The following is a 12,634-nucleotide window of genomic DNA, read 5'->3' as shown; positions in this document are numbered from 1 at the left end:
ATGTTCTTATGTGACACAGAGTGTTGGACTGGATGGGCCATTGGCCTGATCCAACATGGCTTCTCTTATGTTCTTATGTGACACAGTGTTGGACAGGATGGGCCATTGGCCTGATCCAACATGGCTTCTCTTATGTTCTTATGTGACACAGTGTTGGACAGGATGGGCCATTGGCCTGATCCAACATGGCTTCTCTTATGTTCTTATGTGACACAGAGTGTTGGACTGGATGGGCCATTGGCCTGATCCGACAGGGCTTCTCTTATGTGACAGAGTTTTGGGCTAGATGGGCCACTGGCCTGATCCAACAGGGCTTCTCTTGTGTTCTTATGTCTAGGGCAGTGATGCTCTGTTTTTGGTTCTGGGGGGGGACACAGTAGGAGGGCTTATGAAATTCTGCTCTGCCTGGTGGATCTCCTGATAGCGCCTGGGTTTTGGCCACTGTATGACACAGATGCTGGTGTGGATGGGCCTCTGGTCTGATCCAACATAGCTTCTCTTATGTTCTTATGTCTCTGCAGGCAGGTTAGATTGTTTGTGGCTCTTCTTGGCTATTTCTCCTTCACCACCACCGCCCCACCCCATTTATTTCCCTCCCAGGTCCTCCTCTCGTGTTATCCAAATGTGCAAAAAGCCGTTGGATCTTCTGAGAAGATTTTCGAATACATGGACCGGGCACCCCGCATCCGCCCTTCAGGGACACTGGCGCCCCCAGATCTACGGGGACACATCGTCTTGCAGGACGTCTGGTTCTCCTACCCAGACCGGGATGATACTCTGGTGCTGAAGGTACCGTGAAGTGGGGGGGTGTGGGGCTGAGATTGGGGGTAGCAGAAGTGCCAGGCCAGGGGGTCACAAGTGGGGCACGAAGGGAACCTTGAGCGTTTTCCCTGGACACGAGAATCAGAGAAATCCGGTCTGTTTTGTTAAAAGAGGATCTTTGATGTTTCTGTGTGTGCTGGAGAGCAAAGTTCCATCTCCACCGTGTTGGAGGCCTGGTCTTCAGCAGTTCTTTCATTTTAGTATTGCTAAGTTTGAATCCTGTAGAAGAAGAAGAAGAAGATGATATTGGATTTATATCCCGCCCTCCACTCCGAAGAGTCTCAGAGCAGCTCACAATCTCCTTTCCCTTCCTCCCCCACAACAGACACCCTGTGAGGTGGGTGGGGCTGGAGAGGGCTCTCACAGCAGCTGTCCTCTCAAGGACAACCTCTGCCAGAGCTACGGCTGATTCTAAGGAAGAAGAAAAAGATATTGGATTTATATCCCTCCCTCTACTCCGAAGAGTCTCTGAGCGGCTCACAATCTCCTTTACCTTTCTCCCCCACAACAGACACCCTGTGAGGTGGGTGGGGCTGGAGAGGGCTCTCACAGCAGCTGCCCTTTCAAGGACAACCTCTGCCAGAGCTATGGCTGACTCAAGGCCATGCCAGCAGGTGCAAGTGGAGGAGTGGGAATCAAACCCAGTTCTCCCAGATAAGAGTCTGCCCTTTCAAGGACAACCTCTGCCAGAGCTATGGCTGACCCAAGGCCATTCCAGCAGGTGCAAGTGGAGGAGTGGGGAATCAAACCCGGTTCTCCCAGATAAGAGTCTGCACACTTAACCACTACACCAAACTGGCTCTGTAGAAGCTTGGGGAGATCAACAAGATTATGAAAGGCCAGTACATGGAACTGATCTTTGAAGCCTGATCTTCAGGTCATCTCTGGCTACCGCCTAGAGCTGAGGTGTCAGACTCATTTACTGAGGGCAGGATCTGAAATAAATGGGACTTCGTGAGGCTGGGCCACGCATGTCATAAAATGTAATGCCAGGCAGTGGAGATATAAACTTTTAAAAGAACAGAGACAAACACAAAGGTTTTTTTTTTTTAAACTTAAAACATTAGCACCCTTGCAGTATTTTGTTTATTTAACAGTCTCTGATAAGGGACACCTCTTGTTCCGAGGAGCCTCAGCTAACAGAAGGAAGAGAGGCTTGACACAATAGTTCTGCTGTGCGATTGAGAGAGCCTGGCAAAACAAGCTCTCCCTCCCCCCCTTCCTCCCTAAGGGAGGAGCTTCAGCCAATGGAGAAAACAGAGGCTTTGGGCTTTAGCGCCTGTGTGATTCAGCAAGCCTGGCAAAGCAAACTGTGACACAAAGGGAAGCAAGAGAGAGGGAGAAGGATGACTGCCAGTTGCTAGGGGGCCTGACAGGACCCCTCCGAGGGCCTGGTCTGGCCCTTGGGCCAGATATTTGACACCCCTGGGCTAGAGGGTTCTGTCCCTGAAGCGAGCCTGCCAAAGCTCTCTCCGTTCCTCATAGGGTGTGACCCTGGAGCTGCGCCCTGGCACAGTGACTGCACTGGTCGGCCCATCGGGATCTGGAAAGAGCACCGTGGTGGCGCTGCTGGCACGATTCTATGATCCGGAGCGAGGACGGGTGACCCTGGATGGGAGAGACCTGCAGGAATATGAGCATCACTTCCTGCATCGTAAGGTACGGACCACTTCCCCCTGAGACCGAAGGGTGGGAGAACCACTCCCATTTTCCTGCAGAACTCGGGGTATGAAAGGAAGCCCCCTCTTCCTTCATGTTCCCCTTTGGCAGCCCTAAAATCCCAGACTCCTCACCTTTCCCCAATCTCATCATTTGTATTGACTGACGTTACAGATAGCTCACCTTCTCACGGGGGCTCAAGGTGGATTACACAGAGCGGCTCAGGGGCGGAGAAGGTTCTGCTGGGCATGCAGAAGGTCCCAGGTTCAATCCCAGACAAAAGGATCGAGCAAGTAGGCGATGAGAATATCTGCTTGGGACCTTGGAGAGCCGCTGCTAATCTGAATAGGCAATACTGACTTTGAGGGATCAGGGGTCTGTGTCAGAACTGGGAACTTCAAGAACGATGCTTTACTTTGTTTCAAAAGTTAAGACGTTTATTGAGAACTTAGTGTCCAGGAAAAGAGCAGGTTGACTCTGATAGCCTTCACAGCTATCGGCACATTCTTATGCAGTGGTAACAGAAACAATGAAACCATTTCTCACACCCAAAGAGACAGGCGTCTGTTCCCAGGCCCCTTATCTCCAAACGCGGGGGAAGGAACCCCGCTGCTCTTCTCTGGCCTCTTGGCTTCAAAGGCCACCTGCAGTTGTTTCCCAGGGCTATCTGTCACCCTTCAATGGTTAGTGTTTGTTTGAAATGCAAAGCTACAGGGTTAGTAGACATTTCTAATATGGAGTCAGTTAAGCTAATATCAGTTGCTCAGCACACAGGAAAGTTACAAGTTCTGACAGTCTGATTCAGTAGAAAGCGGCTTCGTCCCTTCAGTCAACAGGATGGGACATTTAATGGACACTGCTATAGAATTATGGTTGTAGAAGACTGGAAACAACCAGAAACCGGAAGCATAGCTTAAGTATTAATACAACAGATTAAGCAGGGCAAGAAATAACAGAGTAGGATCTTGCTTACAGAAAGCTCTGCCCTGCAGTATAGGCCAAAATTCCCAATCATTCATCCCAACTAGGGCTTTTTTTGTAGCAGGAGCTCCTTTGCACATTAGGCCACACCCCCTGATGTAGCCAATCCTCCTGGCGTTTCCAGTAGGCCCTGTACTAAGAGCCCTGTAAACTCTTGGAGGATTGGCTGCATCAGAGGGGTGTGGCCTAATATGCAAAAGAATTCCTGCTACAAAAAGAACCCTGGTCCCAACAACTTTGTGACCCCCGTTTGTACAGTGCGGTCCTATTACCTGGGCAGAAAAGACCTCTTGAATAATTCCATTTTGCACTGTTTATGGAAACCCCCCATTTAATTCCTGGAGTTAAATCTGACTCCAGAAGCATTTTAGAGCCTGATGAGATTTTGGGGGTCCTTTATCAGATATAAGTAGGAAATGAGATCTCTGGGTCCTTCTATCCCAGCCTGGGTATCAGGGGTCTGGATTCTACTTCTACTAGATGAAGGGAGTTTCGTCTCTTGTAAGCTTATGTCCCCAAAATCTCATTTGTCTCAAACAGGGGTGGCCAAATTTGCTTAACATAAGAGCCACGTAGAATAAACGTCAGATGCTTGAGAGCTGCAAGACTTGAATGTCAGATGTTGGAAGGAAGGAAAAAATAGATGGGAGGGAGAGGTGTTAAGAAAGCAACTTTAACTAAATGCATTCTCCAAGCCACCAGCTGGCTTGGCTTGGAGAAATGCTTTAAAGACAGAAATGCCTTCTCCAAGCAGGCCTAAGGGGGCAGTAGGGGCTTTGAGAGCCACACAATATGTGTGAAAGAGCCACAGGTTGGCCACCGCTGGTTTCAAAGGTGCTCCTGGATTCGAATCTAGCTCTTTTCTTGCAGACCAACACAAATACTTTCCTGAAATGTGATCCTTTTGCATGCACACTTTGCATGCTTACCTGCAGAATAAAGCTTTGTTAGTCTAAAAGACAAACTGTTCTATCTCTCCTCTCTCCGCCCCCCGCCCCGCCCCACTGAGTGTGAACGCAGCACTCAGGAAAATGTGTTTCATTGGCCGTGTCTCAGCTGCTTGTTGTTCACATCTTCTGGGTCTGGCTGAGCCATCCAGACCCTCTCAAGCCTTCCTCCCACCCTGCAGGTGGCGCTGGTGAGCCAGAGCCCGGTGCTGTTTGCGCGATCGCTGCACGGGAACATTGCTTATGGACTGGGAGAGCGGAGTCTGGAGGAGGTGAGGCAGGCGGCCCAGAGAGCTGGGGTACACCAATTCATTGATGGGCTGAGCCGCAGCTACGACACAGGTAAAGGTGCCCTCCCAGAATCTCCCCCTTTTGTGGTTCACATAAGAGACACCCTGTTGGATCAGGCCAATGGCCCATCCAGTCCAACACTCTGTCACACAGTGGCCAAAAAAACCCCTTAGGTGCCATCAGGAGGTCCATCTGTGGGGCCAGGACACTAGAAATCCTCACACTGTTGTCCCCCCCAGCACCAAGAATACAGAGCATCACTTGCCCCAGACAGAGAGTTCCAACAGTACGCTGTGGCTAATAGCCACTGATGGACCTCTGCTCCATATGCTTATCCAATCCCCTCTTGAAGCTGCCTATGCTTGTAGCCGCCACCACCTCCCGTGGCAGTGAATTCCATGTGTCAATCACCCTTTGGGTGAAGAAGGATTTCCTTTTATCCGTTCTAATGCGACTGCTCAGCAGTTTCAGAGAAGACACCTTTCTTGAGGTGATTTTGAATGGGATACGCTGAAGAGGGGACTAAGCAATCAAAAGGGGGCCTCAGATGAGGGGTGGGGCGGGGCCTGAGTTTGAATTGCGCCTGCAAAGGGGGCCAAAGGAAGGCCTCTGAAGTCATTTCTTTTCTTGCAGATGCCGGGGAAACGGGGGGCCAGATCTCTGGGGGGCAGAGACAGGGCGTGGCCATTGCCCGGGCCCTGATCAGAGACCCCCGAGTGCTCATCCTGGATGACGCCACCAGCTCTCTTGACATGGAGAGTCAGCAGCAGGTGAGTGAACGGGGCAGGGGGCTCCAAGCATGGAGAAAAGCGGTCTGAAGCACTGGACTCCTGTTCATGCAAAATTCCTGTGGATCAGTTGGATTTTTATTTGTATCCCATTCTCCCTGCAAGGAATCCAAAGTGGTGTGTGGTTATCACAACCATCTCGTTACGCTGAGAGCGAGAGGCCTAAGTTCACCCAGTGAATTTCACAGCTCGTGGAGAATTTGAACCCAGGTCTCTGGTCATGCCTTGACTGTTTACACTGCACTACGCTGCCTGCCTTGCAGTTGGTTAAAGGCACTGGAGCCCTGCCCCTCCCCTGGAAGGAAGCCTACAACCCAGTATGTAGTCTGTGGCTTGGCTCGCTCGCTTGAGCTCTCTGTTCTAGCTATCTGAGCATCATACAGCAATGTTAACCCACAGGTCCTTTTCTTCCTTTCCCACCAAGTGTGGCGTAGTGGTAGTCTTAAACAAATGTCCTCTCTGCCATGGAAGCTTGCAGGATGATAATAATAATAATAATATTTTATTTATATCCCGCCCTCCCCGCCGAAGCAGGCTCAGGGCGGCTAACAACATCTCAATCCATACAATAAATTATACAACAGGTTTTAAAGTCACATTCACTTAAAAACATTCCAATTAAAATTAACATTCCTAGTGCTATTCTATTAGGTGTAAATACTATGGCGGAATCACTTAAGGCGGATCATCAGTCGTTCAGTCAGGTAGAGGCCATCTTAAAAAGGATGGGCCAGTTACAAACGCTTGGCCTAACCTACCTCACGAGGCTCTTGTGCAAATAGAAACAGAAGATGGAATCGTGTGCTCCCTCCTAAGGTGTCTGGAGGAAGGCGAAAGTAAAAATACACCAAATATATCAAAGAGAAAGGAATTTAGAAGAAGAAGAGTTGGGGAACTCTCGGTGTGGCTGAGTTATGCTTACCGCTGACTCTTCCAGTAGACCCTGCAAGAAGACACACACAACTCCAGCTTGTATCAAAGCAGTGTGTATTATACAATTATCTACAACAGTGACTATATACAGATGCTGGAACAAACCGACAAAGTGCTCCGCAATGCATCCAATAATCCTCAAGGGAAAAGAACAAAGACACTTATCTACATATATACAACAGCCAGCCAATGGGAGCAATGTACAAATTGCTGAGTCATTATCCACCTGACTCCAGCTCACATGATTCAGCTGTCACTGGCTGTCAGATCCAGATCTAAGATCTAAGCATGCTTCTTCACTCCTTGTCAACAGGAACTCCTTCGCATATGATGCCACGCCCCCCTGATGTAGCCAATCCTTTAAAGAGCTTCTAGGGCTCTTCATACAGGGCCTACTGTGAGCTCCAGGAGGACTGGCTACATCAGGAGTGTGTGGCCTGATTTGCTAAGGAGTTATGTTACAAAACAAAGTCTTGACTAAATGAATATTGTACGAGACCCCTGGGTGAAGGCAGGCTGTGTGCTGGGGGAACGAATTGTGAAAGAAACGTCCTTTTGGTGTTTGGTGTAGAGAGCCAGTTTGGTGTAGTGGTTAAGCGCACGGACTTCTACCTGGGAGAACCGCGTTTGAGACCCCCACTTCTCCACTTGCACCTGCTGGAATGGCCTTGGGTCAGCCGTAGCTCTCGTAGGAGTTGTCCTTGAAAAGGCAGCTGCTGTGGGAGCTCTCTCAGCCCCTCCCACCTCACAGGGTGTCTGTTGTGGGGGGCGGGGAGGTAAAGGAGATTGTGAGCTGCTCTGAGACTCTGAGATTCAGAGTATAGGACAGGATATAAATCTAATCTTCTTTCCTTGTTCAGGTGGAGAGGGAAATCTACGAGAGTCCGTCTCGCGCCAGCCGCTCCGTCCTGCTAATCTCCCACCGCCTCCGCACGGTGGAACGAGCCGACTGCATCCTGGTGATGGAAGAGGGGCAGATCCAGGAGCAGGGGACCCACCAGCAACTCTTGAGGAAGCGGGGCGCCTACTGGCAGCTGCTGCAGACTCAGCAGAACGGGGCGGAGGGGCAGCGCCAGCAGTCCAGAGAGTGGGCGTCCGTGGCTGACGCTCTCTCCCCTTCCTTGTAGCCAGGGCCGAGTCTCCTGCTGGACACGTTGGTGGGGGGAGGCGGAAGGCCCAGCCCCCCTTCCTTTCCTGACCGTGAAGCTGTTCCTCTCTGCCCTTCCTCAGCAGGCAGGGAGATGGAAAGCAAAACCAGAGTTTATTTATTATGTTCTGGAGGGATTCCTCCAGTTCAGACGTTCAACCTCCATCCACATTGGATCTGCAGCTTCTTTCTCAATGGATTCTTCTGTATTCTTCTGAAGAAACACTCTTTAAATAGCAGTTTTGGCATGAAGGCGCTCCCTACCCCCTCCATGGTGTGGGGTGGGGCAGAGACCCACAATCCCAACCAGGGGTGGGATTCTAGCAGGAGCTCCTTTGCATATTAGGCCACACACCCCTGATGTAGCCAATCCTCCGAGAGCTTACAAGGCTGTTTTTGTAAGCTCTTGGAGGATTGGCTGCATCAAGGGGGTGTGGCCTAATATGCAAAGGAGCTCCTGCTAGAATCCCACCCAACTCCATTCTGGACATGAGAGTCTCTGGATGCTGTGTGTTGGAAGAAAACAGACAGCCGTTCTTCGAAGGAAGAGATTTCTTTGAGGTGGTGATGAAATTTGGGGTGTGTGTGTGTATTTTCTTAGGTACCCATGTAAATAATAATAAAAATTGAGATTTGAGATTCTCTGTCTCTTTTGTGCTTTGCTTCCCCTCTCCCCCGCTGTTGATGGTACCTTTGCAAGATTTCTGCCAGTCTGTCTGAATAACGACTCCCCCTCATTCTAACTGATAGAATCATAGAGTTGGAAGGGGTTATAGAGGCCATCTTGTCCAACCCCCCCCCCCCCCGGTGCGGCTCAAACTAAAGCATTCTTCACGAGTGTTTGTCCAGCCGTGCAGGGGTACAGAACAATGGCTTTCCAGATGTTTTTTGCCTACAACTCCCATCAGCCCCAGCCATCGGCCATGCTGGCTGGGGCTGATGGGAGGTGTAGGCAAAAACATCTGTAGAGCCACTGTTCCCTACCCCTGGAGCCGCTGGTTGAAGACTGCCAGAGAGGGGGAACTCGGCTCACACCCTTCTTAGGCAGCCAATTGCACTGGCTCAAGTACTCTTCTGGTTTTTTAAAAAAATCCTAATATCCAACCGGTACTTTCCCACTTGAAATTTAAACCCATGATTGCGAGTCCTCTCCTCTGCTGCCAAAAGGAACATATGAACATATGAAGTTGCCTTATACTGAATCAGACCCTTGGTCCATCAAAGTCAGTATTGTCCACTCAGACTGGCAACAGCTCTCCAGGGTCTGAAGCTGAGGTTTTTCACACCTACTTGCCTGGACCCTTTTTCATTGGAGATGCCGGGGATTGAACCTGGGACCTTCTGCTTACCAAGCAGATGCTCTACCACTGAGCCACAGACCCATTCATGGCTTTCCAGGGTCTCAAGCTGAGGTTTTTCCTGCCTACTTGCCTGGACCCCGTTTAGTGGGAGATGCTGGGGATTGAACCTGGGACCTTCTGCTTACTAAGCAGACACTCTACCACTGAGCCACCATCCCTCCAACAACTTCCTGCCCTCTAAGTGACAGCCCTTCGCATATTTTAAGACAGATTGAATGTTCCCCAGTTCTCAGACTTTCTACTCCATTCTGTCCACAGTGAGGCCTCTGGAACTGCATGCAAAACTCTAGGTGCAGCCTGATCAATGCAGCGTATGGCAAGACTAAGACATCTTTCAATTTGGATGTTATGCCTCTGTTGAGACACTGCGACTGCATTAGCCTCTTTTGCTGCTGCATCACACTGGCTGATGCTATTTACAGTCCTCTGTCCTCCATCCGCCATGCATGCTTCTCATTCCTATGGAGAGTAGTTGTGCTCTTTTCTCTTGCTAGATGGAGTTCTGTGTCTAACAGCAAATTCTGCTGGTGCTTCCCGCCCCACCCGCAAAACGCAGTGGTGGATAGGGTTGCCAGGTCCAATTCAAGAAATATCTGGGGACTTTGAAGGCAAGCGACATTGGGGGTGGAGCCAGGAGCAAGCAGGATTCAGCTCCAAAGGGAGTTCTGGCCATCACGTTTAAAGGGGACTGCACACTTTTAAAATGCCCTTCCTTCCGTTGGAAATAATGAAGGACAGGGGCACCTTCTTTGGGGGCTCACAGAATTGGATCCCCTGGTCCAATCTTTTTGAACCTTGGAGGGTGTTTTCAGGGGAGGCATTGGATGCTATAAAAGAGCCCCGTGGCGCAGAGTGTTGAAGCTGCAGTACAGCAGTCCTAAGCTCTGCTCACCTGACCTGAGTTTGAGCCCCGGCAGAAGCTGGGTTTGCAGGTAGCCAGCTCCAGGTTGACTCAGCCTTCCATCCTTCCGAGGTCGGTCAAATGAGGACCCAGCTTGCTGGCAGGAAAGTGTAGAGGACTGGGGAGGGCAATGGCAAACCACCCCGGAAAAAAAAAAAGTCTGCCGTTCCCATTGCATCCTATGGGAACAGGTCTCCATGGGGAATAATGGAGTGCCCAGCAGATATTTCCCTTCCTCCAAACCCGTGGATCCTCTGCCCCCACCTGGGGATCGGCAACCCTAGTGATGGAGCAAGTGGGGGCTGGGGGGGGGGGCTTCTCTTTGGAAACTATTCACTGCTGGTGGGTGAAGGCAGAAGCTGGCAATATGCTTAGAATATATGTTTGCTGGGAAAGTTGGGATGGGGGCAGGGCTCTGAAAAGAAGATAAAACAGCATTGACAACATGGAGAGGAAATAGGGCCAGTCAAAGGGAAGAGGCGGAGGGGCTAGCTATGGCTGGAAACCCCCTTCCCCCCCCCCCCCGCGCTTTTGCCATTTGCTCGTGTCCTTTTTTCATGCTCCGCTTTGGGAAACGATGTGCTCTCTAGCAGCCAATGGCTCAGAAAAGCGTGAGCGCGTCATCAGTTGCTAGGGGGAATCCGAGGCGGCAGGTTGGCGCGGCCGCGGGGATTTCCCTTTGCTGACGCTTCACGTGTGGCCAGCGCCCCCTGGTGTTAGAAAGGAGCCACGCAGGGCGACACGAATCTTAATACATCTGTATTATGTCCCGTCAAGTCGCTTCCGCCTTATGGCGACCCTATGAATTCATGTGCTCCAAGAAGAACGTCATTCCTCTAAAAGCCTTGATTGAGCCGATCCATGTTATGCACGCTGGGCCTTCCTCTTTCCCCAGCTGTCTGCAACTTAGCCAATCTCTTCCCAGTGTTCTTCTATTTTGAACATCTGTTTTGCACAAAGGAGTCCAGTTGCCCCTTTAAGACCAGCCAAGTTTTATTCAGAACGTCAGCTTTCGTATGCATGCAGACTTCGTCAGACAATGGAATGGGGTACAGTGAGCAGAGCGACTTATAGCTGGTGGGCAGTAGCCAAGAATGCAAAGTGGTATATAAAGTTAGAATCCAATGGCCAAACGGTGAAATGAACAAACGGCAAGAACATTTGGTCTGGACTGGAGAGCCTTATTGCCTCATTCTCCCATTCTGACGTGTTACTGTTTTGCAAATGCTATCCAGACCAAAGGTTCTTTCAGTTTGTTCATTTCGCTATTTTGCCATTGGATTCTAACTTTATATACCGCTTTGCATGCTTAACCGCTGCCCAGCAGCTGTAAGTAGCTCTGCTCACTGTACCCCACTCCATTGTCTGAAGATAAAGTTGTGCATGTATAGGAAAGCTCACATTCTGAATCAAACTAAAGCTTGCTGACCGGGCGGTAGGGGCTTGGACAGCCAGACAATATGTGTGAAGGTGCCACATGGGGAGATAAATAAAGGGGGGGCGCTCACGGAATTTCTGCCAGCCGGGGAGCCCCCATATCCTACCCCAAACTCCCCAGCCGCCCCCTCCCCAATTCTCACAGCCCCCCTCGCCCTATTCCCTCCCCCCTTCTTCCTGCCTCCGGTGAGATAAGCAGCCCAGTGGCAGAGTGGTAAAGCAGCGGTACTGCAGTACCGTAGTCTGAACTCTGCTCACGACCTGAGTTCGATCCCCCGGCGGAAGCTGGGTTTGCAGGCAGCCGGCTCCAGGTTGACTCAGCCTTCCACCCTTCCGAGGTCGGTCAAATGAGTCCCCAGCTTGCTGGGGGGGGGGGGGAAGCGTAGATGACTGGGGAAGGCGATGGCAAACCACCCTGTAAAAAGTCTGCCGTGAAAGCAACCTCACCCCAGAAGTCGGAAACGACTGGGGCTTCCACAGGGGACTACCTTGACCTTTTTACTGCAGTCCTAAGCACGACCTGACTTTGATCCCCGGCGGAAGCTGGGTTTTCAGGTAGCCGGCTCGAGGTTGACTCAGCCTTCCATCCTTTCGAGGTCGGTAAAATGAGGACCCAGCTTGCTGGGGGGTGGGGGGGAGTGTAGATGACTGGGGAAGGCAATGGCAAACCACCCGATCAAAAGTCTGCCGTGAAAACGTGAAAGCAACGTCACTCCAGAAGTCGGAAACGACTGGTGCTCGCACAGGAGACCCACCTCGGAAGGATGGAAGGCTGAGCCAACCAGGAGCCGGCTACTGAACCCAGCTTCCGCTGGGATCGAATTCAGGTCGTGAGCAGAGCTTAGGACTGCGGTACTGCAGCTTTAGAAGAGCCCCGTGGCGCAGAGTGGTAAAGCTGCAGCACTGCAGTCGGAGCCTTCTGCTCACGAGTCACGACCTGAGTTCGATCCCCGGCGGAAGCTGGGTTTTCAAGTAGCCGGCTCGAGGTTGACTCAGCCTTCCATCCTCCTGAGGTCGGTCAAAGGAGTCCCCAGCTTGCTGGGGGGAAAGTGTAGACGACTGGGGAAGGCAATGGCAAACCAACCACCCGGTAAAAAAAGTCTGCCGTGAAAACGTGGTGAAAGCGACGTCCCCCACCAGAGTCGGAAAAGACTGGGGCTTGCACAGGGGACCTTTCCTTTCCTCCCCCCCCCCCCCCCCCGAGGACCAGATCTGATCTCCCGGGCGGAGGGAGCCTTTGGCAGGGGTCTCCGGGCGGGCCTCCCTCGCTCCCTCTTCCCAACTGCGGCCGGGGGAGGCGAGGCGAGGCGGGGCGGGGAAGGGAGGGAGGGCGCGGCGTGGCGGCTGCCGCTTTCGCTTTCGCTGCG

General features: G+C 51.5%; 1 protein-coding gene across 1 annotated transcript in view; it reads left to right on the top strand.

Annotated features, from left to right (window-relative positions):
• The window catches only part of LOC132571668 (antigen peptide transporter 1-like), an 11,422-nt gene extending 3,217 nt beyond the window's left edge, over positions 1–8,205 (top strand). The window contains exons 3-7 of the mRNA XM_060238461.1: positions 601–789; positions 2,308–2,481; positions 4,592–4,751; positions 5,334–5,470; positions 7,282–8,205. Of these exons, the coding sequence (XP_060094444.1) occupies positions 601–789; positions 2,308–2,481; positions 4,592–4,751; positions 5,334–5,470; positions 7,282–7,548 (927 nt within the window). The 3' untranslated portion in view covers positions 7,549–8,205. The remainder of the gene's footprint in view (positions 1–600; positions 790–2,307; positions 2,482–4,591; positions 4,752–5,333; positions 5,471–7,281) is intronic.
• Positions 8,206–12,634: the final 4,429 nt, after the last annotated feature.

This window comes from Heteronotia binoei, chromosome 5 (genome assembly GCF_032191835.1).
Source record: "Heteronotia binoei isolate CCM8104 ecotype False Entrance Well chromosome 5, APGP_CSIRO_Hbin_v1, whole genome shotgun sequence".
NCBI classification, from domain to species: domain Eukaryota; kingdom Metazoa; phylum Chordata; class Lepidosauria; order Squamata; family Gekkonidae; genus Heteronotia; species Heteronotia binoei.
This window is presented reverse-complemented; position numbering and strand designations above follow the sequence as displayed.